The sequence below is a fragment of the Mytilus edulis genome, chromosome 8 (assembly GCF_963676685.1).
Source record: "Mytilus edulis chromosome 8, xbMytEdul2.2, whole genome shotgun sequence".
Classification (NCBI taxonomy): domain Eukaryota; kingdom Metazoa; phylum Mollusca; class Bivalvia; order Mytilida; family Mytilidae; genus Mytilus; species Mytilus edulis.
The window spans coordinates 12,016,123-12,041,881 of record NC_092351.1 but is presented as its reverse complement, the minus strand read 5'-3'; the positions used below and the strand labels follow the sequence as shown (position 1 = coordinate 12,041,881).

Below are 25,759 nucleotides of genomic sequence, written 5' to 3'. Positions count from 1 at the left end.
CATTGATACAAAAGACTTTACAAGGACACAAACGGATTTTTATTGATATGTTTTTGGTATACGGAGAAAAAGAAAATAAGAATTTAAACCATTCAGGTATCCTAATTTCCAGGTTCAGGACAATGAGAATAGCACTTAATGTTAAATTGAAGTATATGAGTTTGAATTAAAGACATTAAACTGATACATTTGAGAGGATAAACTTCTATAACACGTTGCAAGAAGGTAGGTGTCAAAAACTTATAACTTGTACAAAAAGACTGTACAAACTTACATCTTGTACACAACATATATAATTGAATTATTTGATTGGTCGTGTTTACCTAGTGGCGGATAAAAAAAGGGGGGTTGAACCCCCACTTTTTTTTGGGGGGGGGGGACGATCAATGCATTTGAATGGGGACATATAGTTGGACCCCTTCCCCTTTATCCTGGGTTAGGACCCCCTTTTTTAAATTTCTGGATCCGCTCCTGTTACCTCATACCTGCTAACGAATTATACCTCTTAACTTAAGTTGCAGCGAACGACAAATAAGGAGATGGAGAGATAACTATCCACCAGAGACCACAGGCCATACACGTAAGCAGCTATAAGTCACAAAATAACCTTCAAAAGTGGACAAACCTTATTGTATCACTTCGTTATTTCAGCATAATTTAGACCGTTGGTTTATCTCCCCTTTGAATTGTTTGTTATGCTTATGCCTTTTATGGCTTGCTATACGGTATGGAATTTTTCTCATAGTTGAAGGCTAAAGAGTACCTTATAATTGTTGGCATTGGTTCCGGTTAAATGCAATTAAAAAATATTTAAGAGGTTAACAATTCTATACCATTTTACAACTTAGGAATGTAAAATTACCAATAATCTTGTTTACTACAGATCAATATTTTAACAAAACAATCGTTAAAATTACTGCATGATTTTAATATACAATTGGTATTTCACAAGCAACTTCAAATGGTTATATACACGTTTACTTATTTGTTTCTTATTAGCTTAATTGTGTTCAAATGAATAAGAAATATACTTTTACTGCTGCTTGTTTTGCAGGTATGCTTATCGAACTACTCACTTACAAAGATATGCACGCAAGGGCTTTAAACCCTACAAAAGAACACCTATAGGTTAGTGAAACATCGGCTCAAAAACCAACATAGAACATCTGTACCTGGTATGAACCAAGGAACACGTGTTTATACTGAGGCAGGAAATATTTGAAACCAGCAAAGGACACGTGAACCTTTGGTGTATAACTTTAAAGTACCAAGTAGAACAAGTCTCGAAGAGGTAGAAACATAAAAAAAGGACAACCAATGACCAACTATTTATGCCTAAAAAAAGTTTGTTGAAGTCAATAAAACAGCTAGAAAAAATGTAAAAGCCCTTTGAACAGTAATGAATCTAAAACTATAGTTATAATGTTTTTTTATTAAATTCACGCGTAGTGACATGTAACAAGTATAACATACTCTACTATATTCTGTACAATGAAACTGTCTCAAAAACGATCTTTACAATGAATATGGCACTTTATAAGCTGGCCAATGATCTTTGATATAACTTAGATACAAACAAAACTTCACTTAGATTTAATCAGTCATTAATACTAGAAGCTGAAATTTGCTTCAATTTTTTGTCCTGTTGATTTGACAATTGCTTCAACAGCAAGATCAGTTCCACCAAATCTCATCCCGATCTCGACTTCCCGATCAGAACCACGTACATCCGACAAATCTACCTCAAATTTCCCGATATACATACAGTCTTCTTCATCCACGTATTGTGGATCTTCAGAACGAGACGAATAGATAGGAAGTTCTATTTTATTTTGGGTTTCTTTTAAAGGATTGTATGTTTTCTTATTGGTTACCTCCTCTGATTCCATCGGTTCTCCTCTCGCAACATGCTTTCCAAATCTATCCCGGCAATACATCTTATTATTAGTAAAATGTTTCTTATCTTCTGGGTCAGTATGTGGACGGAACTGCATATTTGTACCGAATCCAAAAGTGTATCGAATGATTCTAGGACTGATAACCTTTGGATTAAATCCGAACTGAACTGCACCTTTGAGCACAGCAAGACCTGCATCTTCTGGTATTATCACAGTTTTACTTTGAAATGCCGATTTTATTGCTGCCTGCAGTACTGGTGATTCAGAAAAACCACCAACCATTAAAATAATGTCTGTGTCCACAACTGCTCCTTTCTGGAATAAATCCTTCAGATGGTCAACAATTCGTTGGCATGGTTCTTCAAAGAATTTGTTAGCAGTGTCGGGATCGACACGTAATTTATCACCCACCCATGACATTGATTTGTTTGATTTGAAGGAACTTTTCAGCGAAACTCCTTTCACTTCTTGAAATCTTTCACTTAAACTTAACGGCATTCGAATTGTTAATTTAGCTGTGCTGTCTGGGCGAATGCTTCGCTTTTTCACTTCAAATTCCCTACACAAGCCTAGATAATCGACTTTATCATCCTTCCGGAATTTGTCCACCGTATCTGATCCAACAATCTCCGTCAGGAATTCGTCAAATGCTTCATCGACTTTAGTTCCGCCCCAATCTCCACCATTGGCCATGTAGATCTGTTTGATGTCGCCATCGTCTTTTATTTCCTGTACAGTAATATCAACCGTGCCACCTAAAATTAAACAGTAATGAACATTATTTGATTATTGTGTGTGATTTGTAAGAATCGCGGTTTTCTGTTACTACGTTAGTTTTGACAAAGAAAAAAACATGTGGCACATTTCCAATGCATTTATTTTACTCACTGATCAGAAGGGCAAATGAAAAGTTGATAAAACATTATGAATAAAATTTATTTCTGCAATTTTATAAAGCACGGATACCTTCTCTGAGTTTGGCTATAATAGTTTTTATAATATAATATAAAAAACCAAGAAGATGTGGATGATTGCAGAGGAGGCCACTCACCACAAAAGACCAAAATGACCCAGAAAGTCACAACTATAGGTCATCGTACGGCCTTTCAACAATGAACATAACCAATACCGCATAGTCAGCTATAAGAGGCCACAGAATGACAAATGTAAAACAATACAAACGAGAAACTAACGGCCTAAATGTAATTGTCTGTTCGGTAATATCAGTTCTTTTTGTATACATTTGGTTTTGGTCTCGATCATAATTGAAAATCGGGTACAGTAAAATTGGTCCATTTTATATGTTAGTATCCCCAATAAGATACATCTACAGGTGGAATGCGAGTCATTACTTCGGGACTAACATAAAAAAAAAAAATTCTGGTTTTAAAGTTTAGGATATTATTCAGAATTAAGAATTGTATCCCCCTTGTGCTTCTGATTCATCGTCTGTGATTGGGTATTAAAGTACGTTTTGCCCTTTTCGGTTTGTATCATTTGTTTAAAGTTTGTTTGGTCTCGAATATCTCTAAAAAGACATTAATTGTCAAAACAGGTATACATGTATGACACTAAAATTGGAACCGTTTCATGAAGTATCTATATTTGCAAAGTTTCAAAAAATGTTCAAAAGTTGAAACATATTTTAAGGGACAACTCAGTGGAGAGCAAAAAGGTGGTCTTATAAGACAGGCGGTCTTTTAATACAGATTCAATCTATATGAAATGCACTACAGAGGGACATAAATTCAATGGTCTCGACTCATAACACAGGTGTTAGCTTAATACAGGTGATCTCTTAAGCAGGTTTGACAGTATAAGCATTTCTGCAACAATTTAAAAATGTTTGAAATCAAGGACATCTTTGACCATAAATGATTCAATTTGTATCTGGAAGACTATATACTCTCCGGAGTATGTTAGTTAATCAGAGAAATTGGCCCAAAAAAATAATTTATGTAAAACGTATGTGATTTAATATTTGTATATGTTGGTAATGGTTCGATAGATACATGTTGTGAATGGTGACAACATAATTTTCGTCATAAACATTATATATATAATATAAGTAAGGACTATTATAAGTCATCTTTTTCCACGCACTATTGCAGCTTGGAATGATATCCCGGAGGCAATTTGTATGTCACCCTCCCTAGAATACTTTAAAGGTGGTATATCTACCATAACATTTGACGTATACTATCTGGCTAATTAACTATTGTATATTAGCCATTGTATATTATTTGAATATGTTTAACATTAAGCTACAACTAATTCTATTTTAATTGTCATTGGCAATTATCATATTTTATACTACAATTTTCGACTTCCATTTTCATAAACATAAAGGGATATTCCACACTACGACAACGGAGTCTTTCCTGTAATCGGAAGATGAAGTATTAATGTTTCGGTAGATACTTTTTTAGTGGTTGGTTAGACACATGTTGTTAATAGTCTAATTCGATATGTATATGTTGTTAACAGTTCGTTAGATACATTCATTTACCTCCTGCATCCAGTATAAGATACTGTGTCCCCGGAGCAAACGCATCTAGGGTAGATCTTCCACCACTAGAAAGTGTTCTGTCGACAGGTAGGTTTTTACAGTAGATGGATGCAGCTTCTGGTTCTAACGCCAAGATTAGACGACTGTTGGGTATACCTCCCTGACAAAAAAAATGATCTACTTATTTCAAGATTATGGGAAAAATTCAAATAAACACACGTTCACAATTCAATTCATGGTAAATTCATTATTCCAACAGAACCAATAGAGGTGTTATATTACTGTATTAGAATATTGTTTTTTTTTTATCATGTTGCCTATACCAAGTTAAACGTTCAAACACCCATTGTGTTGCCTATACCAAGTCAAACGTTTAAACACCCATCGTATTGCCTATACCAAGTCAAACTTTTAAACACCCATCGTGTTGCTTATACCAAGTCAAACGTTTGAACACCCATCGCGTTGCCTATACCAAGTTTTAAAAGTTTAAACACCCATCGTGTTGCTTATACCAAGTTAAACGTTTGAACACCCATCGTGTTGCCTATACCAAGTTAAACGTTCAAACACCCATTGTGTTGCAAATACCAAGTTAAACGTTCAAACACCCATTGTGTTGCCTATACCAAGTCAAACGTTTAAACACCCATCGTATTGCTTATACCAAGTTAAACGTTTGAACACCCATCGTGTTGCTTATATCAAGTCAAACGTTTGAACACCCATCGTGTTGCCTATAACAAGTTAAACATTTAAACAGCCATCGTGTTGCATATACCAAGTTAAACTTTTAAACACCCATCGTGTAGCCTATACCAAGTCAAACTTTTAAACACCCATTGTGTTGCCTATACCAAGTCAAACGTTTGAACACCCATTGTGTTGCATATACCAAGTCAAACGTTCAAACACCCATTGTGTTGCAAATACCAAGTTAAACGTTCAAACACCCATTGTGTTGCTTATACCAAGTTAAACGTTCAAACACCCATTGTGTTGCAAATACCAAGTTAAAAGTTTAAACACCCATCGTGTTGCTTATACCAAGTTAAACGTTCAAACACCCATTGTGTTGCAAATACCAAGTTAAACGTTCAAACACCCATTGTGTTGCCTATATCAAGTTAAACGTTTAAACACCCATCGTGTTGCTTATACCAAGTCAAACGTTTAAACAGCCATCGTGTTGCAAATACCAAGTTAAACGTTTGAACACCCATCGTGTTGCTTATACCAAGTCAAACGTTTAAACAGCCATCGTGTTGCATATACCAAGTTAAACTTTTAAACACCAATTGTATTGCCTGTGACAAGTACAACGTTTAAATACCTATCGAGTTGCCTTTGACAATTACAACGTTTATAGACAAGTTAAACGTTTGAACACCCATCGTGTTGCCTATACCAAGTTAAACGTTTGAACACCCATCGTGTTTCCTATACAAGTTAAACTTTTAAACACCTATTCGTTTTGTTTGTGACAAGTACAACGTTTAAACACCATCATGTTGCCTATGACAAGTACAACGTTTGATGATGAGTTACGACAGCAATGAATGAGACGGACATTGATATCGTAGAAAACGCTCATTTCACTCTGAAAAATCGTATCAACGTAAAACAGACCGTCATTGTTGCTTTTGGTGTACATTCTTACACTATGCAATTCAATCAAAGTTTCACTTAAAATCAGTTTACCTTGCAACAAGGAAACTGAAAATAAAGACATGAAAGACCTATGTACACATGGACAGTCATGTCTTTATAATTTTTGAAAGTCGGACCTTGAACCTCATCATAATATCATATTTATAGTTTAAAAATCAAAGACCTCATTGTGGTTGACATTAATCTTTAGCTTTATATCTGACATGTTTATATCGAACAGTTTGAAAAAAAAACCAATTTATCTTATAAAATAGAACCGAATACATACAGCATTAGCAGCTTCCTTCATGAACTTTTTAGCTGGATCTGGCCAGATGGCTGGTACGGTCAACACCCATTCTACATCACGTGGTTTGATTGCATCGACTTTATTCTTTATATGGTCCTCAAAGTGTGTTCGCAGGAATTTGATGCTTTCTGCAAACACTTTTATGGCTGGCATTTGTAAACCATTTTCTCCTTCCAACATGAAGTCTTTTGATAATTCCTGCATACATAATAAGATATTCTGTATAATTGCTGTTTCGATTAATTAACATTTCAATTGAAATTTTACTTACAAACAGTAGTATCTGTTAAATAATGAAGTACGACGCACTTTAAGTGTTACCATCTGCAGTTTGTCAACCTACACGTTGTATGCTATCATTGTAAATATTTGCATATGAAACATGGAACTTTCATTACTGCTGAGGACAGAGGATAGACAGATCAGTATTATTGCATGTACTAGTATATAACAAACACAATTCGGATTAGTTGAACAATTTCTATTTTTTATTCGGCATTTATTTAATTGAACTGTATGTTTCAAGTTTATTTAACTGAATCATTTAACCTGTATGTTTCAAGAACAAAATAACAAAAAACATAATTACATCCGCCTTCAGTTAAAATATGTCTCCATGTAGCAGAATAAGCTACTACATTTGTGTATACATAAGTACAAAATACCTCTTTGCCATAAAGCTGCATTTTGAATCTTCTGAAAAAATACCAGTCACCATGTTCTTCCTCTTGTGCTAGTTCTGTGTATTTATCTTCTGCTTCTCCACCGAAGGAATCAAAGTTTTGTTCAGGGTCAAACAAAATACATGACGGTGTCTTGAGGGAGAGCCCCGGTTGTGAACCCATACTCCAGTGACAACCGGCTACTTTGGAGGGATCATCTTTGTAATCATTTCTATTTCCAAAAGCATACCCAGAAAACGTTGTACCGAAGTCTATAGCTGCTACGAACAGAGACTCCGAGATTGTTTCACCAGCGGCCATACCAGTGTACTGCTACGTCTACAATCAAATGAAATCAAACCATATCAAAAAGCTTTATTCATAATTTAAGGGCCCATAAAGAGCATGAATCAACACAAATCACAAAGTTCATAAAATATCCACACAAACGACACATGCAATAATATCAATCAAATATTTTAATTTCATGGCTTCTATCCAGCATTATACAATAAAAGATGACTTTTAAAAGTCATACATATTGAGAAATGTTAAAAAAAAAATAAAAAAATGAAGAATTTTGTACGATGATTCAATCGAAGTTATTTAGAAATGCTAGAAAATATTTTTTGTTGAAATTCTAAACATATCCATATTGCATTATGCATGCGTTAACATTAGATGAAATTATTCAAATTAAAATTGTGATATTGTCTTAACAAATAAAATGACGAATTAAATATGTTGTTTCAATTTTCTGTATAATGCATTAATTGTTATAATTCGAATTTTATTTTCAAGATAATAGTCAGCAATATTACGTTAATACAAACGCCACAGTCGTTTGAGTACTTAAGTGATTTTTACTGTTTTATAATTTTCCTTGAACATTATATTATGAATTTTAAAGTTTCTTTTTTTTATTTTTTTTATTTTTAGATATCGGAAGATGTGGTGATAGTGCCAATGAGACAACTCTCCATCCAAATAACAATTTATAAAAGTAAACCATTATAGGTCAATGTACGGCCTTCAATACGGAGCCTTGTCTCACACCGAACAAAAAACTATAAAGGGCCCCAGAATTACTAGTGTAAAACCATTCAAACGGGAAAACCTATCTATATAAAAAACGAGAAACGAGAAACACGTATAAATAACATAAACAAAGACAACTACTGTACATCAGATTCCTGACTTAGGACAGGTGCAAACATTTGCAGCGGGATTAAACGTTTTAATGGTACCAAACCTCCTTCCTTTTTCTGAAACAATAGCATAACATCACAACATAGAAAACCACACGATAAAATATCAATTGAAAGGCTTTATTAACTCAATCAAAAAAACGTAAATTTTTTTGGTTTATTTTTCTTTATTAAAAGCGATTTAAAAATCATTTTCAATAAAATAAACTAAATTAAAACAATGAATAATCATCTAATACTTTATTTATTATTTTTTTAGAACAAAAAGAAAACTCCTATATATAGGGCAGACTTTCAATCCCTGGATGTAAGTAAACTGCAAAGAAGTCTCTTGCATTACTATATACTTTGTATATATATATACATGTATGTGTGTGAAATAAATAATTGTCATTTCTGGTGTAATACCAGTTAAGATCCTTGGAAATACATATAACAAAAGAAAGGATATTGCAATGCATATTCAGAAATATTTAGAAAATTCAGTCTAGACTTCGCCGTTAAAAAACCTAATATGACTAGTTATATTAAAAACAATACATTCGGATTGAAGTGTTGTTTACTATGGAAACATGGGAAATGGATTATCTAAAAGCGCTTACTTCTTTCAAATCACAAAAAAAGTCTTATAATTATTTGGTTTCTAATAATCGACTTGTATTCGTTTGTAAACAAAAATGCATAAGTAAAACTCTCCTGACTGCAAAAATGATGAACCTGTGAAAATTTGTAAATACAGACAGTTTAACCTTCTTTTTATTGGAATGAATGACGCATACATTTATAACTTTCGATATTAAAAAAAAAGTTGCTTTGTCATATTATTACATGTGTTTAAACACATTTTAGCGACTATTTGAATTATGTAGATTTCAAACTATATCAATCAGTATATACCTGTATTTCAGGGGGCTGGAATCTTGTGTATTTTTGGGTTGTCACCAAATCAACAACAAGGAAGCTAATTGTTCACGTGATACAAACGTCATTGATCTAAAAAAAATACTGGTGTCTTATCAGAAATACAATAGAGAGTTATATAGTGTGTATTGACGCATTGAATCTGCTCCGTAAAATAAAACGGTAAGGTATTTTAAGATATCTCATTTCTGAACATAATTTCTGAATACATTGGTTTTCAATATCGAATATATCTGAATATATTTGAAGAGCTGCTGATTAAAAACAAAATAATATAATCAAAGGTAATGTTAACCCATGATGGTTTTATATGTATGTGACTATAATGTCATCACTATGATAAAATTTCTACACATCATTTCGTAGTGACACATATTTTTATTGAATGTAAAAAAAATGCAGTTGTTTAACCATGTTAAATGCATATGTAATAATAGATTTATAATGAAGTTGAAACTGAAACTGAAAGTAGACACTTCCCAGAAAGTCATATTTGATCATATTTGACATATTTATACAACTTACTCTGGAAAATTCCTCCCTCGCACCTTGCCAAAAAAAACTTCACAGGGACATTATGCATCATTACTTGTTTGTAATATAGTAGTTTATGAAAACTTTCAACAATTAATGAATGGTTTTACACTAGTAATTTTGGGGCCCTTTATAGCTTGTTGTTTAAAATTGGTGTGAGCCAAGGCTCCGTGTTAAACATGTTAAAGGCCGTACATTGACCTATAATGGTTTACTTTTTAAAAATTGTTATTTGGATGGAGAGTTGTCTCATTGGCACTCACACCACATCTTCCTACATCTAAGTAAAATAATCAAATTACCTTTTTTTTAAAGATGAAAACGGTAGGTAGGTAAGAAATGTCATTTCCAAAAGCCTGAATTGTATTTCATCATCATCAACCATTGGGGGATCCGGTTGGGGGGGGGGGGGGGGGGTCCAGGGGTTGGAACCCCCCCTTTTTTTTTGGCCGATCAATGCATTTGAATTGGGACATATAGTTGGACCCCCCCTTTTTTTTGTCCTGGGTTGGGAACCTCCCTTTTTTTAAATGGTAGGATCCGCCCATGTCAACAGCAGTCGAGGACTAATTTTTGATAAAGATATCAAAACGACATTCAAGACAAAAATAGGTATAAAATAACAGGGGACAGTAAAACCCCATAAGTCGCAGAAAATTAATCAACACAATGACCATAAGAAAAAAGTCAAAAAAACACTACAAATAAATTGTAAGAACAAAATCCTTCATGGCATGTTCTATTCCAGAGGCGGATTTAGGGGGGGGGGCACTCTTTTTGGGAACAAATTTAGTTGCTTATATAGGGAATCACTGAAGCGTGATTGGAGCGGGCTCCCTCTTAGGCACTCAAGTGGGCCCCCACTTATGAATATTTCTATAGATCCGCTAGTGTATTCTCATTTTAACATGTTAGGCATTTAATATCTACATATTTTACACTGAGCGTTAACGTTAGTCTATTTTATACAGTATCGTTATAGGTCGAAGCGTACAAAATACATGCAAGCACCTAAAAAATATATATTTTATCAGAATAAAAATGAAAATAATTACGAGAATGTAAACAGTAAGTTTGTGTGCATGTATTTAACATATTTTGTGATGATTAGGACGTCATGTAAGAATACAGAGATAAGCAACACGAACCGGGGTTATTACGGATGCTTCAGAGGTTTGATAATATAGAAAATTCTTGCACCTATATTGACTATCCTCGTTGTGATCCTTATAAGATACAGTTATGAATTATATATACAGTGGTCTGACATCGTTAATTCGTCCTGAACATGCATGAAATATTTGCCACTGGACGTTAAGCAACCAACAATATCAATCAACTGACACCGTTAACAACAAATCGGAACATGTTTCTTGTCTAGCTTTCACCAGGACAAACTCACAACCTATCCATGTATAAATGCAGATTCCCTACATCAAAAAACGAATGAGAAAAAAAACCCAAAGTAATATGCTGTTTGTTGTTGCTGTTGTATTTGTTTCAGAACAGAGATAGTATTAATAAGACAACCCTGTTACGACTAGACAACCCCACAGCTAGATATATTGAAAACAAATGCTGAATGAACCCCAAAATTAAGGGATGTAATCAAGCGTTCCGAACGTATAAGCTTATTTTGTCAAAAAGTGGCATTCGTAGTGTTTTATGGCAAGTATAAATCTGGTGATTAGAGAGATTTAAATATTATTAATCGTTGTTTGCCAAACTATTATATCTAGTACGATGCATCTGTTGTTGTTTATATATATTATCCTTCAATTTTATAGGATCGACATAAAACATAAGATGATAATTGAAACTGAAAACTAAAAAAGAGATGGCTAATAGTTATGAAACTATATCTGATTCTTTGTTGGTGGCGGCCATTGATTTTGGTACGACCTTTTCTGGGTATGCATTTGCCTTTAAGAGTGACTATAAAGAAGATCCTCTGAAAATATCCGGGTTTACATGGACATTAGGTTCTCAGGCAGGACTTTCTCTGAAGACTCCAACATGTGTATTGTTTAATGCCAGAGGTGATTTTGATTCGTTTGGAGCAGAGGCTGAGGAAAAGTATACAGCACTTGCAGAAAGTGAGGATCATCACAGTTGGTACTTTTTCAGCAGGTTTAAAATGCAGTTGTACAAAAATCATGTACGTAAACTATGTATACTGTAAGGGGTCAACCAACTAGGACCAAAACGCATAAACTAAAACCCTTATTATAATAAGTCATACGTTGATGCTGGTTTGCCTTCTTTTTCACATTTCATTGCATTTCCTTTTTATTTTTTACCTTTTAACTTATGAGAAGATGCCACAATATTTTTTTCAAATCGTTCTTTTTTTAGATTATTGTGTGTTTTTCATATTTTGTAAACAGTATGACCATATAAGAAAGCCTTAAACCAATATCAAAATGGAAAAAAAAACGTGCAGATTTTCAACCTAGTGAATTTAGATTAGTATAACACCTTAACAATTAATATAAGTACAAAATATACCTGTTTTTCCTTGAAGGAGATACCACGTAATCTTACAATAGAAGATGACCAAGGAAAACATCTGGAAGCTATAAAAGTCATTTCAAAAAGTATCAACTATCTACGGGGACATTTAATGGAACAAATAGTCAAGAGAGATATCCAGATTAAAAAGACGGAGATCACATGGGTTCTAACCGTGCCTGCTATCTGGTCAGATCCAGCCAAACAGTTCATGAGGGAAGCTGCTGTGGAGGTCATTAATTTATACGTTGTCATAATATACCATTTGTCAATAAGTAGTTGCAAAGACTTGGGTGGGGTAGGGGTTCTAACTATGTAATGAGTGGTAAGGTGTGAGCTGCAGGAACAGGTAACTTTTCCAGGTTATCGATATTATAAGAATGATCATATATATAATAAGAAGATGAACTATAATAGGTGACACAATTACTGATTGAATAATAAAAAGGCAGGATGACAATTTATGTAAAAAAAATGTCAGGATAAACTAATAAAAAAAAAGAGGCAGGACCGAATAGAGTGAAAAAATAAAAAAAAAAGATTGCAATTTTAAAATGCAGGACAACATTTTTCATCCAAGCCCCCTTTAAATTCCAATTTTAGCTCCCTTACATGTTTAGGATTGTGTTCAAGTTCTATAACGAGTGTATTTTATCAAAACATGCCTTCATAGATTCTATAAACTCTATTTTACAGTCAGCAGGGTTAAAGAACATCACTTGTTCGACCTGTTAGTCAAATGCGTTTTGTTTAAATATACCTTTTCACTTTTTTTGGTCTTCTGGAAAATGTTGTTTGTGCTGTATTTAGACCCTTCTACAACGAAATTTGTTTTACATGCACACGTAAAAAAATAGCGGTTTTTATCCAACGCAATCATAGGTTTGAACGTAGTTTTCAATTTAGACTTGTTTATATATATATATCAGCTACTTTTGCATTTTTTCACAGTAGCATGGGTTCGAATCCCGGCGAGGGAAGAACCAAAAATTTGCGAAAGCAAATTTACTGATCTATCATTGTTGGGTTGATGTTTAGACGAGTTGTATATATATTTATATAGTCTAGTCAGTGACAACTCTACTCTACGCAAATTTTTGGTTCTTCCCTCGCCGGGATTCGAACCCATGCTACTGTGATATCGTGACACCAAATCGCCTGCACTGCAGCCGTCCCGCTAGACCACACGACCACCTGGGCTCTCAAAAAAAGAGCTTTCGCTGGCCGTGTGTTACCTTTCCACGTCAGTTTTAATCTAGCGGCGTACTGCAGTACATGATATATAAGGCATGAAGATGTTATTGTTACAGATCAGCTAAATTATCTATAGTAAAGGATCCTACAAATTAATGTAATATACAGTCACAGAAAATAATTATATTTATAAGTACGTCTGAGTCAGTGACAACTCTACAACAGATGTATCCATCGGATCGCCATCAATGATGGTGATACATGGCTGTGTACATAATGTATATACAACTCGTCTAAACATCAACCCAACAATGTTAGATGTATATATATACACTGCTAGTAATGTATAGAATTCTTCTAAATTGACCATGATACTAGTTTGGTTTTGTTAAAGGTCATTTGTTTGTTTTATGTGTTTTTTTATTGGGCGAGAGGTTTCTGGATAATTGATTATTTTCAAAAAATGTAACATTATACTAGCATTACTTTACAATACATATATAATAGTACAGTGTGTTTAAATAGTTGATAACGTTTAATCCACATGTTCAATGTGGTGGAAGCTCTTCAAAATCATTAGTTTAATCGTTGAGATATTCTTTATTTACAGGGAGGAATTCCCAACAGTCAGTTGATGTTAGCCTTGGAACCAGAAGCTGCTTCTATCTATTGCAAACATCTTCCTACTGAACGTTTAGATTCTGGTGGGAAATCAGCACTGGGAGCGTTCTCACCAGGCACAAAATATCTTATACTTGATGCTGGGGGTATGTTAACTTTAAAGTTTATTATGAAGCGTATCTCAAATATGGGAATCTAGAGGTATCGTGTCAAAAAGTGTATTTTAACTGAGTTAAACATCGTCAAAAAACGATACTATACATGTACCCTCTCCACCCTTATAATTTACATAGATTTTTTTAAATGCAGCTAATATTATTTATGGACTTTTTGAAAGATGAACGTTTTAAAACATCTATATCCGAATGAGTTTCCCCTAATTGAAGTCTATTTGAAAACTGTTATAAACAATGGTTATAATATTTGTTCCTATATATTGAAGTTTAGAGTTTAAAGAAAGATAAAAGAGGCGAAATATATCTAAAGGACACTCAATATCATAAACTGACATCTCCATGACAAAAACAAACATTAAAAACGACTAAAATACAAAAGTACAAGAAACTAGATTGAGCAACACGAGCCCCTCTAAAACCTGGTTGTAATATCAAGTGACCAAGAAGGGTACCATACTACGCGTATCCTGTCCTACATATGGCCCCGTCGTTTTACTCGTGTAAATACACACTTCATGAAGAATGTTACATTCGAAGAAAAGAGGAGATTTTGGTCGCGATTTGAAAGGATTACTTCCAACTTCACCACTTGAAACACTTGATTTAATAGTTTTCCTGTAAGCAGCAACTTTCCATAGAGGAATCATAATATGTAACACAAGTTCTTGAATATCTTATCAGCTGGGAGATATATAATCTATATGCAGTTGCTAAATAAAAACAGTTCACAATTGCAAAGCTGAAATCATCTTTTTTTAAGGTTTGTTGTCAAACGATCCCCATTGACAATTTCTAGATAATGTCAATATACGAAGTAGACTATTTTGTAATTTTTGTATCCTTTATTATTGGCTATTACAAGTTCCATGGGATGAAGATGGTTACAACATAGTCATAATTATTAATTAAGAGGATATGGTCTGTGATGTGACACGCGAAGTTAAAGGATAACACTAGCTTCTTTTTGTTATTTTTAAGCTCCTGTATGAAGTATACCTCATATAAACAAAATAAACAATTCGAAAAGAAGATTAGCATATATATAAGAAGAATATGTGGTATGAGTACCAATTAGACTACTCTCTATCAAAGTCATAATTTATAAATGTAAACCATTATAGGTCAAAGTACGGTTTTCAACCAGGAGCCTTGGCATACACTGAACAGCAAGCTGTAATGTGTTAAATTTTAAAGTTTAAATCAAGCAATAATGCGATTTGATTATATCTGTTTTAGAGTATTCTTTGCTTGAATCAGTAGTTTTCACAAAGTATGATTTCTATCTCCCTAAAACAAGACATATGGATCTACGTTTTAAGCTCGGAATTGAGTATACTTGTGTACATTATTGAAAAGTCCAATGCTTTTATGCTATTTTTGATGGAAAGAGACATGTATGAACTCTAACAGACCTTTAATAGTTTGAGTCCATATCCGGTTCAAACCGCCTCTAGAGTAGATAAAGTTCGCAATAACAATGAAACCATTAATTGTTGATGTATATAGGTGAGAAAGAGGTTTATGGGAGCACTTAGAAGACCCGGAAATATAACGTAGCTTGTAAGGATGAATGTAGACCCGGCCCCTCATTTTGGGTTGATTCTAAAGAAACATAGGATAGATCAATGACCATTCTGGTTTTCTCTTTTGGAAGTGTCACGGTGGTAAATATGTTGTGTTTCCAAGTGAATTTTCAATACATAATTCCTTAAATAATAAAATCCATTATCAAGCAATTAATGAGATGTGATTTACACAAACACATGGTGTTGTTTGTGGCTCCGTCCGGTCAACAACATTTGTTCCGTTTTGGTAAGACAGGTGCTTGGCAACATTTGGATCTTTATAAGTCAATGCATCATGATATGTGTAATCATAGACCCATTGGTATTCAGTTTTAAGTTTTAATTTCTATAAAAAAAAAAAAAAAAAAACCACACACACTGCCTAAACCAATTCGGAAAGAATATCAAGTCTTCTTCTCCGCGTTTAGTGAATTGACTGGTATAATCCTCGGATGAATCCATCAGTATTTTACAGGTGAGTTTCTAATGGACGAATTTAGACTCACGACTTCTGGTGCCTTTCGATAACACATTTCACATAGAAGTGTTATTGACAATGTGCAGGTCCAAGTAAAAAGTGGCTAGCCGGATACGATAATTTAAAAATAGAAAATATCCTATGCTAGCCGGATAATATAAATTTTAGAAAAAAAAATATGATCAGATGACCCGGTCTGAATTGATTAGCTATACTAATTTTTTTTTGTCAGTCCGCCAAGCTTGAAATGCATCTCAATTATGAATTTACCAGTTTTTAAACCTACATTGATGTTTTTCTTCGCAGGTGGTACGGTTGATATTACTGTCCAGGAAGTTCAAACGGATGGATCCATTAAACAACTGTATATGGCCAATGGGGGTGACTGGGGAGGAACTAAAGTGGACCAGGCGTTTGATGAATACATGATGGAGCTGGCAGGACCTGCGACTGTTTACAAATTTCGGGATGAAGATAAAGCTGGGCACTTGGACCTTTGCAGAGAATTTGAAATCAAGAAGCGTAACATCCAACCAGACCAAACGTCGAAAGTAACATTCAGAGTTCCTAGCACTTTAAGCGAAATATTCAAAAGGGAAGAAGGTACAGATTTTAAACAGTCCGTGTCTTCATCTAAGCGAGTAACATGGGTGGGTGACAAACTGCGTGTTGATGCAGCTTTGGCGCAAGGATTTTTCGATTCAACCTGTCAACATATTGTTCAGCATTTGAAAGGCATATTTAAAGAAGAAAAAGTAAGAGGAACAAATACAATACTAATGGTTGGTGGGTTTTCCGATTCTCCAATGCTTCGAAAAGCTGTTGAAGTAAGCTTTCCAGATAAAAATATAATTATACCACACGAGGCTGGTTTAGCGGTATTGAAAGGAGCGGTTCAATACGGTTATGAACCAAGAATTATATCTACGCGGGTTTGTAAGTTCACATATGGAGTTCGGACAATGTCCAGGTTCAAGGAAGGTATTGATCCTGAAAGCAAAAGAAAAATGGTAGAAGGAACCGCAAGGTGTAACGATTCTTTCAGTAGACATGTAGAAATTGGACAAGCTGTACATATCAATGAAGCAACGGAAGAAAAGATGTATTATCCGTTGCATTCTAAACAGACAAGTATGCTGATATCCATTTATACCTCAACAGATAAGAAGCCACGGTACACAGATGACCCCTCATGTGCCTATCTGGGAGAACTCACTGTACATATGCCAGACACTCGTAAAGGAAAGGACCGTGAGGTATCAGTTCAGCTAACTTTTGGAGGTACAGAAATAGAAGTGAAAGCCACGAATACAGGAACTGGAGAAGAAACTAAAGCCCGTCTTAATTTCCTGCGGTAGGCAAATTACTGTGATGTTTATGAATATTTAAGTTGTGTTGTACATTTTAAACTATGACAAAGAACTCGGATGTACATTGTAATCATTTAACTGAAGTAATGTCTTAATAGTAAATATATGCATATTGATTTTAGTTGTTTGCATTTCCTATTTTGTCAACTTCTATGAAACTGCAAGGTGTTATTTACTTGGAATAGTAAAATGTATTTGTTACCGGATTACCACCCAACTATCCTTGATTTTATCTGAATGATCACAAAATGCATACTAAGGAGAATGTACAGTTAAACAGTAAGAGACATCTTTAAATTGTATAATGTCGCGACTGAACATGACGAAACCATAGCCACATACAAAGTCAATGCATCAACTATAAACACTGATACAAGTAATGGTTTCTACGTTTGGCTTCTGTATTACCCGCCGTACTTCACATTAGAATATATATATTCATTTATACATAGCTATACTATATAATCTGATCAGCACAACAACAAAGGGTGGTGTTGTAAAGTAAAACAAAAACATGTAACAATATCAATTATATGGTAATTTTTACAAATTCAATATTTGCAAAAGTATAAATTATTCGAAAAACTTGGAATGTTTTCCCAAGGGATAGATAACCGTATTTGTATTTGGCACAACCTTTTGAAATTGTGTGTCCTCAATGCTCTTTAACTTTATAAGTTTTTTGGCTTTCTAGTTATTTTTATCTGAGCGTCACTGGTGAGTCTTGTGTAGACGAAACGTGCGTCTAGCGTATCAAATTATAAACCTGGTATCTTTGATAACTATTAATACCTCTATGTTAGGCAACTACATGTAGCAGCCAGATGTTTATTTCGTCTCTAGAGATTCGACTTACAATGAAATATGTGTGTGTGTGTGAGTGTGTGTAAAGCTATAGCATAGAAACCTGAGAAAACCCAAAATTTCTTTGGTTCTACTGTAGAGCAGAATTGCAGGCTATATGTAAAATGATCATCATCTTGACATAGTTATCCATTTTTATCTCAGGACTTGAAATATACAAAATCGTGTTGCTCGTTTGAATTTCGCAGGTGGGATTTAATCGGTCAAAAGAAGGACGCGAATTTCAAATTTAGAGTGACTTACTATACACGTTGAATACAAATATAGGAATACATGTATTTCCTTATATGTAAAGCTAAAACCTTTATTCTTGCAATTACATCAAGTAGAACTATCAAAAGTTTTCAAATAAAATCAAGGAATAATTACAGTGTTCTATGTACAATGTTTGAAAAGGCATTTTATGCTGCAAATGCACCAGTTGTTAAGCATTTAGCGTAGGAAATTAAGTTTAGCTATTGTTTCTTCTCCAGTGCCCTTATTAGTGGCTTTAACTTCTACTTCTGTCCCACCGAAGGTAAGTTGGACCGATACTTTTCGGTTTTTCCCTCCTCGCGTATCTGGCATATTGACAGTGAGTTCCCCTAGATATCTACAGGACGGATCATCTGTGTAACGTGGATCTTTCTCTGTCGAGGTGTAAATTGGGACAGACATCCCCGTTTGGTCGGAATATAATGGGTAATACACGTGTTCTTCGAAAGCTTCGTTTATATCGACAGCCTGTCCTATCTCAACATGCTTGCTAAAACAATCTCGACATTTAATAGTTCCTTCTGCATCGAATTTCTTACTTTCTGGATCACCTTTTTTAAAGTTTCTATTTGTTTGCACGCCATAGGTTACTTTACAAATACGCGTGGATATAATTCTTGGTTCGTATCCATACTGTACTGCCCCTTTTAAGACGGCTAAACCCGACTCCTGAGGAATGATAATAGTTTTCCCAGGAAATCCCTTTTCAACTGCATCCCTCAACATCGGCGATTCTGAGAATCCACCAACCATTAGGATCGTGTTTGTACCTCTAACTTTCGCCTCGTCGAATATACCATTTAAATGTTGGATTATATGCTGACACGCGTTATCAAAGAAACCTCGGGCCACATCTGGATCAACCCGTAGTTTATCTCCAACCCATCGTACTTTCTTTGACGACGCCAACGATTCTCGAAAATCAGTTCCCTTTTCTCTCTCAAATATTTCACTTAAAGTAATCGGCACTTTAAATGTAACTTTTGATGTCTGATCTGGTTTAATTTGACGCTTCTTGATTTCAATTTCTCTACACAAGTCTAGATGGCCAGCTTTATCTTCATCACGGAACTTGTAAACCGTCTCCGGTCCTGCAAGCTCCATCAAATATTCTTCAAACGCCTGGTCAACCTTAGTTCCACCCCAGTCACCACCATTGGCCATATAAAGTTGTTTAATGGTCCCATCAGTTTGTACCTCCTGTACTGTGATATCAACTGTTCCACCTGTAAACGAAAGTTAAAAGGCATTTAAATAAATATATACATTTTCAATGTAGACTTGGTTGACCTTGTCGATCGTCACGATGGTATAGTTTCATTACATGTACTATTATCTTTGAATTATCTTTAGATCTTTTAGAATCTTTAAAACTTCATTTTAAATAATACAGCCAAGAATAAGTATACGATTTTTATTAGTCTTAAATCATACAATTGGATTGTTACTCAATAAACAAACAAACAATCATATAAGTAATAAACGATACAAACAAACAAACAAACATATAAGTAATTAACGATAGACAGAAAACAATACAAACTTTAAGCATTGACCATGACCGTTATATCACAGATGTTTGCCACTAAATATTGTCAATTTACCTCCAGCATCCAATATAAGGTATTTGGTCCCTGGAGAGAACGCTCCCAGGGCAGACTTTGCTCCAGCTGCTAACCGTTCTACGGGAAGATGTTTGCAATAGATAGAAGCAGCTTCTGGTTCCAATGCCAACATCAACTGACTGTTGGGAATTCCCCCCTGTAAGCATTAAATGGAAAAATAAATAATAGAATAAAAATAACCAGATGCTCCACAGGGCGCAGCTTTATACGACCGAAGAGGTTGAACTCGGAACGGTTGGCCCAAGTATGGACACAACATTCAAGCTGGATTCAGCTCTAAATTTGGATTGTGATTAAGCAGTTGACACAGCATAGGTTTTTGACACAGAATGAATGTGGTCTAATGAACTTAAGGATTATGTACCCTTGTGTTGATTCAATGCTAAACATATGGAAATTTTATAGAAAATCCACAGCCTTTATCCTAGCACTCTCATATTTGACAATTTGATGACTGATAGATATAGGATTATTGCATGTAGTGCTAGCATTAATTTCCTTAAAACAAGTTTATCAATGTAGTTATTGGTTAAAACAAATAAAAATATCATGGACCAAATCAAGTACACCTTTTAGGTTGCGCTCGACTTTAGTGACTCAACACGAAGTATTTTGGAATTTACAGGTTGGTTTGAACTTTTTGTAAAAATTAAACACTAGCACATCATAGAAAAGCAAGTGAGTAATCTATGTTTCAAATTTTATAACACAAATCTCTGTATTAAAGGCTGTGGATTTTCTATAAAAATCTTGGTTTATTTGTCACAAAGTACTCTTTTTATATTAAATGAAATGAAACAGTAAATAATAATGCTTTGCATCAAGTTTCCCCTTGGTGTATGTACAAAATGGCCTATCTCTATTATTCATTATATCTGTAGTTTTGATACAATTGAAGTTTGAAAAATTCGTACAAAAATGGCTACAGAAGGGGTCATAAACCTTAAAGTCATATGTAACGAGTGAGTGGTGAAAAATAATGTTTATCCAATTCTTGAACCAATGCATGTATATATCATAAACTTAGTCCTCTGAGCACGATTTTCTCATTTTTTACGCAAATAAATCGTATAATCGTCAATTTTTTTTCTCTCTCTGTCTGTTATGATTTAACAAATATGGCTGCTCATTAAATGCCGTGTTTTGAAGCCGAAGTTTACCGATTGTCACCTTATAGTAACTGTATAAAACAAATAACAAAAAGCACGGGTATTGAGCACGTGTTTAACATGTATAATCAGATAATTGTTTATTTTAATGACAGATCCATGCGTATTGCGATCACCGGATTTTAACGAAGAGGGTTACGCTCAGGTCACTATGCATACGGAAAATATGTCGGCGAATTGCTTCCTGGAAGGAAGCTTTTACAAATAAGTAAACTCCTTCTAAATGTGGACAAATTAAAGAATTTTTCTCAGAAAAAAATATACGTACATAAGTTGTATAATGAAAACTATCCATTTAGTTATAAAAAAAAAAACATATGCATATTTTTTTTAATTTGTCAGAGGTTTCTTATGATTTTAAAAACTTTTTTTTGCCTTTGAGCAATTCACTATGCTGTTGGATATTAATCCTCTCAAAAAAAATGTTTAAAGAAATTTTCTTTTTATTTATGAAATCTGAAATGAGAAAAATTGCCCCCTTTTTTTTTCACACCCCCCTTTCCCTTATTCCAAAACTGATCTCAATTCAAATTTCTAATGGAGTTTGCAACAATAACTACTCATTTAAATACATCATAAAATATTAAAATGTAAAAAAAAAAGTGCTTGTAATCACTGAATGGTAAAGATTGTTTTAATTTATTAGTTGGTAGTAAAAGTGAATATACATTGTATATTGTATAAAACAATGATTTAAGTTGATTCAACTACTATTCTGGACAAAGAGAGATAACTCCAATTTTCAAAGAATATTTCATAAAAAAATTCTTGCTATTGCGCAATATTATGCAATTAGATATTTCTTACTATTGCGCAATACTGTGCAATTGAAGAATTCTTGCTTATTGCACAATACTGTGCAATTGAAGATTTTTTGCTATTGTGCAATACTGTGCAATTGAAAATTTCTTGCTATTGCACAATACTGTGCAATTGAAATTTTTTTGCTATTGCACAATACTTAATATAATAATTTTGGACCACGATTTGGACCAACTTGAAAACTGGGCCCATAATCAAAAATCTAAGTACACTGTCATGTTTAGATTCAGCATATCAAAGAACCCCAAGAATTCAATTTTTGTTAAAATCAAGCTAAGTTTAATTTTGGACCCTTTGGACCTTAATGTAGACCAATTTGAAAACAGGACCAAAAATTAAGAATCTGAATACACAGTTAGATTTGGCATTTCAAAGAACCCCAATAATTCATTTTTTGATGAAATCAAACAAAGTTTAATTTTGGACCCTTTTGGCCCCTAATTTGTTGGGACCAAAACTCCATAAATCAATCCAAACTTTCCATTTGTGGTCATAAACCTTGTGTTAAAATTTCATAGATTTCTATTAACTTATACTAAAGTTATTGTGCAAAAACCAAGTAAAATGCATATTTGGGACATGTTTTGGCCCCTAATTCCTAAACTGTTAAGGCTAAAACTCCCAAAATCAATCCCAACCTTTCTTTTGTGGTCATAGACCTTATGTTAAAATTTCATAGATTTCTGTTCACTTAAACTAAAGTTATTGTGCGAAAACCAAGAAAATGCTTATTTGGGCCCTTTTTGGCCCCTATTTCCTAAACTGTTGGGACCAAAACACCCAAACGCAATCCCAACCTTCTTTTTATGGTCATAGACCTTATGTTAAAATTTCATAGATTTCTGTTCACTTAAACTAAAGTCATTGTGCGAAAACCAAGAAAATGCTTATTTGGGCCCTTTTTGGCCCCTATTTCCTAAACTGTTGGGACCAAAACACCCAAACTCAATCCCAACCTTCTTTTGATGGTCATAAACCTTGTGTTTCAATTTCATAGATTTCTATTTACTTTTACTGTCTAAAGTTAGAGTGAAAACCAAATGTCTTCGGACGACGACGACGACGACGACGGACGACGACCATGATGACGACGCCAACGTGATACCAATATACGACCGAAAAAATTCAATTTTTGCGTGCGGTCGTATAAAAATAAACAAGAATTCGATAATAAGCATTTTTCCAAATATTGGAATAGGTTTCGACAAATCTGAAAAATCTCACACGACGAGTTTGAAGAATTGATCAATGCGGTCTAAAAAGCTGGGCCGACCTTACATATTGACCATTCAGGTGTCGAAATATTTTGACTGGCCAAAGATATTAACATATATTACGGATTACAAATGTGTCGAGGTTTGTGATTGGATAACAACACAGAGATGTCAGTATATATTCAGGAAACTGCCGGGGTATATACGACGTTTTTATCCCCAATTGGAACCTCAAAAACGTCATCATAACACCGGTTACTATGTGACGTAGTCAAAAGCTATCAGACTGTCAGAGGCTCACAGAGGGAAAATAATGACGTGCTTCAGTCAATAATACATTTTTGATACAAAATCACGCATTTTACACTTTTATAACTTAAATTTAATGTTAAAAGTGTTATTATAAATTATTACATACACGATAAAATTATGTTCACAGCAAATTAGAAAATCATTCACGTATGCCGAACATATCAGGTTGGGTTTTTCAATATATATATGTGTTGTCAACAAATACCTGCACTGGAAAATAACATTACGTCAGGGGTAATCCGTAATATATGTGTAATTCAGGTCTCAGAAAGGGTATATACTGTGACATTCCCGGCTTAGGGTTTATATCCCCTTCGCCTTCGGCTCTAAGCCGGGAATGTCACAGTATATACCCTGTCTGAGACCTGAATAACATATAATGGGGTGTCCAAATATCGGAACTGACCCAAGACATAAATAGCTTCTAACACTAAATGTTTTTTTAAACATACCGTTACAGCAGCTTCTCTCATGAACTGTTTGGCCGGATCCGACCATATGGCTGGTACTGTAAGAACCCATGTGATCTCAGTCTTCTTCACGGGCAGGTCTTTTTTTGCAATCTGTTTCATCAAATGGTCTCTCAGGTAATTTATACATGCTGAAATTACCTTCCCAGCAGGCAAGTGTTTACCCTTATCATCCTCAATTGTTAGGTCACGTGGTATTTCCTGGAACAATCGGAAATCACAAACTTAATCAATATTATATATAAGTATTCATTTTCTGTTAAATCATATGTAAAAAGAATGATAGTACTCATATATGGAGGACTTTTAAATTATAATTCAATAATATATGAATGCGCATTCTGTTTCCATTGAACGCTATTATGCTTTTAATATATTTTGATTGCGCGGCACATGCATTGAATGATAGTAAAAGCAGCAGACAGAAAAAAAATAACAAATCGCAAAAAAAATGTGTTTTGTATGAACATGATGAATATACAAATCTGTACATATTAATATATTATAAATACAAAGTCTATGATTGAAAGTATAGTAAAAATTATTACACAATTTTCCATACGTCAAGATATGTCAGAGTGCCATGCTGCTTTGATTTTTTTTTAACTGATAAATGTTTTCTGCAGAATAAACTTCAGATATATACGAATTCGTTTGAACATGTTTAAGGGATCTTTGGATATTAAACATGAAAAAACGATTGTAAATATTTTTTTTAAAAGGGGGGATTTTAAAAGTACATAACAAAATACACCTTTAAATTTAAAAAATATGACTTTCACATACATGATTTCTGTACAATTGCATTTTAAATCTGCGGAAGAAGTACCAGTTTTCATGAGCTTCATCTTCTGCCAAAGTTGTGTACTTTTCTTCAGCTTCGGCTCCAAAGGAATGAAAATCTCCATTGTGATCAAACAGGACACAGGTTGGCGTCTTCAGTGAAAGTCCTGCCGTTGATCCCAATGTCCATGTGTATCCAGATATCTTTAATGGATCTTCTTTGAAATCACCCTTAAAGGCAAAAGCATATCCAGAAAAGGTTGTACCAAAATCAATAGCGGCCACTAAAAGCGGATCTGACACCGTTTCCGCACAAGCCATGCCTGTCACTGTTCTCACGTACTCTTAATACACTGCGTCCAGTTTACTGTGAGAAAAAAATAATTTATGTAATATATGTATTAAGATAAATGAAAAATAAAAGCATATGGCAAGTAAGTTTTTTAAATTCATTTAACCACAAAAAGATGCATATTCTTAATTCAAAGCTATTTATGTGTGTAGTCGGTACTGGTATTTGTCTATTTCAAAGTAAGGAAAATTACCAAGAGTATACCAAAGGATAGTTTAAACATATTTTGTTTGTTTACGTATGTAAAACGGATGAGACACAAGTTAATCAAACTTATATATGTATA

General features: G+C 34.1%; 3 protein-coding genes across 7 annotated transcripts in view; 1 reads left to right on the top strand and 2 right to left on the bottom strand.

The window, feature by feature from the left end:
- Positions 1 to 1,412: 1,412 nt before the first annotated feature.
- Positions 1,413 to 9,264, bottom strand: LOC139484816 (heat shock 70 kDa protein 12A-like). Its single transcript, XM_071268804.1, has 5 exons — positions 9,135 to 9,264; positions 7,033 to 7,368; positions 6,347 to 6,565; positions 4,408 to 4,567; positions 1,413 to 2,653 (listed from the first exon to the last, which is right to left on the bottom strand). The coding sequence occupies exons 2-5, from the start codon at positions 7,348 to 7,350 to the stop codon at positions 1,611 to 1,613; spliced, it is 1,740 nt and encodes a 579-aa protein (XP_071124905.1). The 5' UTR covers positions 7,351 to 7,368; positions 9,135 to 9,264; the 3' UTR covers positions 1,413 to 1,610.
- On the top strand, positions 9,202 to 17,728 carry LOC139484812 (heat shock 70 kDa protein 12B-like). 2 transcript variants are annotated; one of them, XM_071268796.1, is made up of 5 exons: positions 9,202 to 9,320; positions 11,480 to 11,850; positions 12,217 to 12,435; positions 14,008 to 14,164; positions 16,544 to 17,728. In XM_071268796.1, the coding sequence occupies exons 2-5, from the start codon at positions 11,530 to 11,532 to the stop codon at positions 17,593 to 17,595; spliced, it is 1,749 nt and encodes a 582-aa protein (XP_071124897.1). In that variant the 5' UTR covers positions 9,202 to 9,320; positions 11,480 to 11,529; the 3' UTR covers positions 17,596 to 17,728. The 2 variants fall into 2 exon arrangements, with proteins under 2 accessions (XP_071124897.1, XP_071124898.1); XM_071268797.1 differs by lacking the exon at positions 9,202 to 9,320 and adding an exon at positions 10,664 to 10,695 and having other exon boundaries at positions 11,432 to 11,850.
- A 1,021-nt stretch (positions 17,729 to 18,749) lies between these two features.
- Positions 18,750 to 25,759, bottom strand: part of LOC139484815 (heat shock 70 kDa protein 12B-like) — a 17,393-nt gene continuing 10,383 nt past the window's right edge. For 3 of the 4 annotated variants that reach the window (XM_071268799.1, XM_071268803.1, XM_071268801.1), the window contains exons 2-5: positions 25,125 to 25,488; positions 24,321 to 24,539; positions 20,331 to 20,487; positions 18,750 to 19,952 (exon numbers count right to left, since the gene is read on the bottom strand). In XM_071268799.1, the coding sequence (XP_071124900.1) occupies positions 18,904 to 19,952; positions 20,331 to 20,487; positions 24,321 to 24,539; positions 25,125 to 25,442 (1,743 nt within the window). In that variant the 5' untranslated portion in view covers positions 25,443 to 25,488 and the 3' untranslated portion in view covers positions 18,750 to 18,903. The remainder of the gene's footprint in view (positions 19,953 to 20,330; positions 20,488 to 24,320; positions 24,540 to 25,124; positions 25,489 to 25,759) is intronic. The other variant, XM_071268800.1, reaches the window with a different exon arrangement.

Coding starts and splice junctions, on each gene's coding strand:
- LOC139484816 (XM_071268804.1), bottom strand. CDS start 7,350: ATGGCCGCTGGTGAAACAATCTCGGAGTCTCTGTTCGTAGCAGCTATA. Junction 4,568..6,346: donor TGAAGGAAGCTGCTAATGCT/GTATGTATTCGG, acceptor TTTTTTTGTCAG/GGAGGTATACCCAACAGTCG. Junction 2,654..4,407: donor TCTTATACTGGATGCAGGAG/GTAAATGAATGT, acceptor GTTTAATTTTAG/GTGGCACGGTTGATATTACT.
- LOC139484812 (XM_071268796.1), top strand. CDS start 11,530: ATGGCTAATAGTTATGAAACTATATCTGATTCTTTGTTGGTGGCGGCC. Junction 11,851..12,216: donor TGCAGTTGTACAAAAATCAT/GTACGTAAACTA, acceptor TTTTCCTTGAAG/GAGATACCACGTAATCTTAC. Junction 12,436..14,007: donor TGAGGGAAGCTGCTGTGGAG/GTCATTAATTTA, acceptor CTTTATTTACAG/GGAGGAATTCCCAACAGTCA.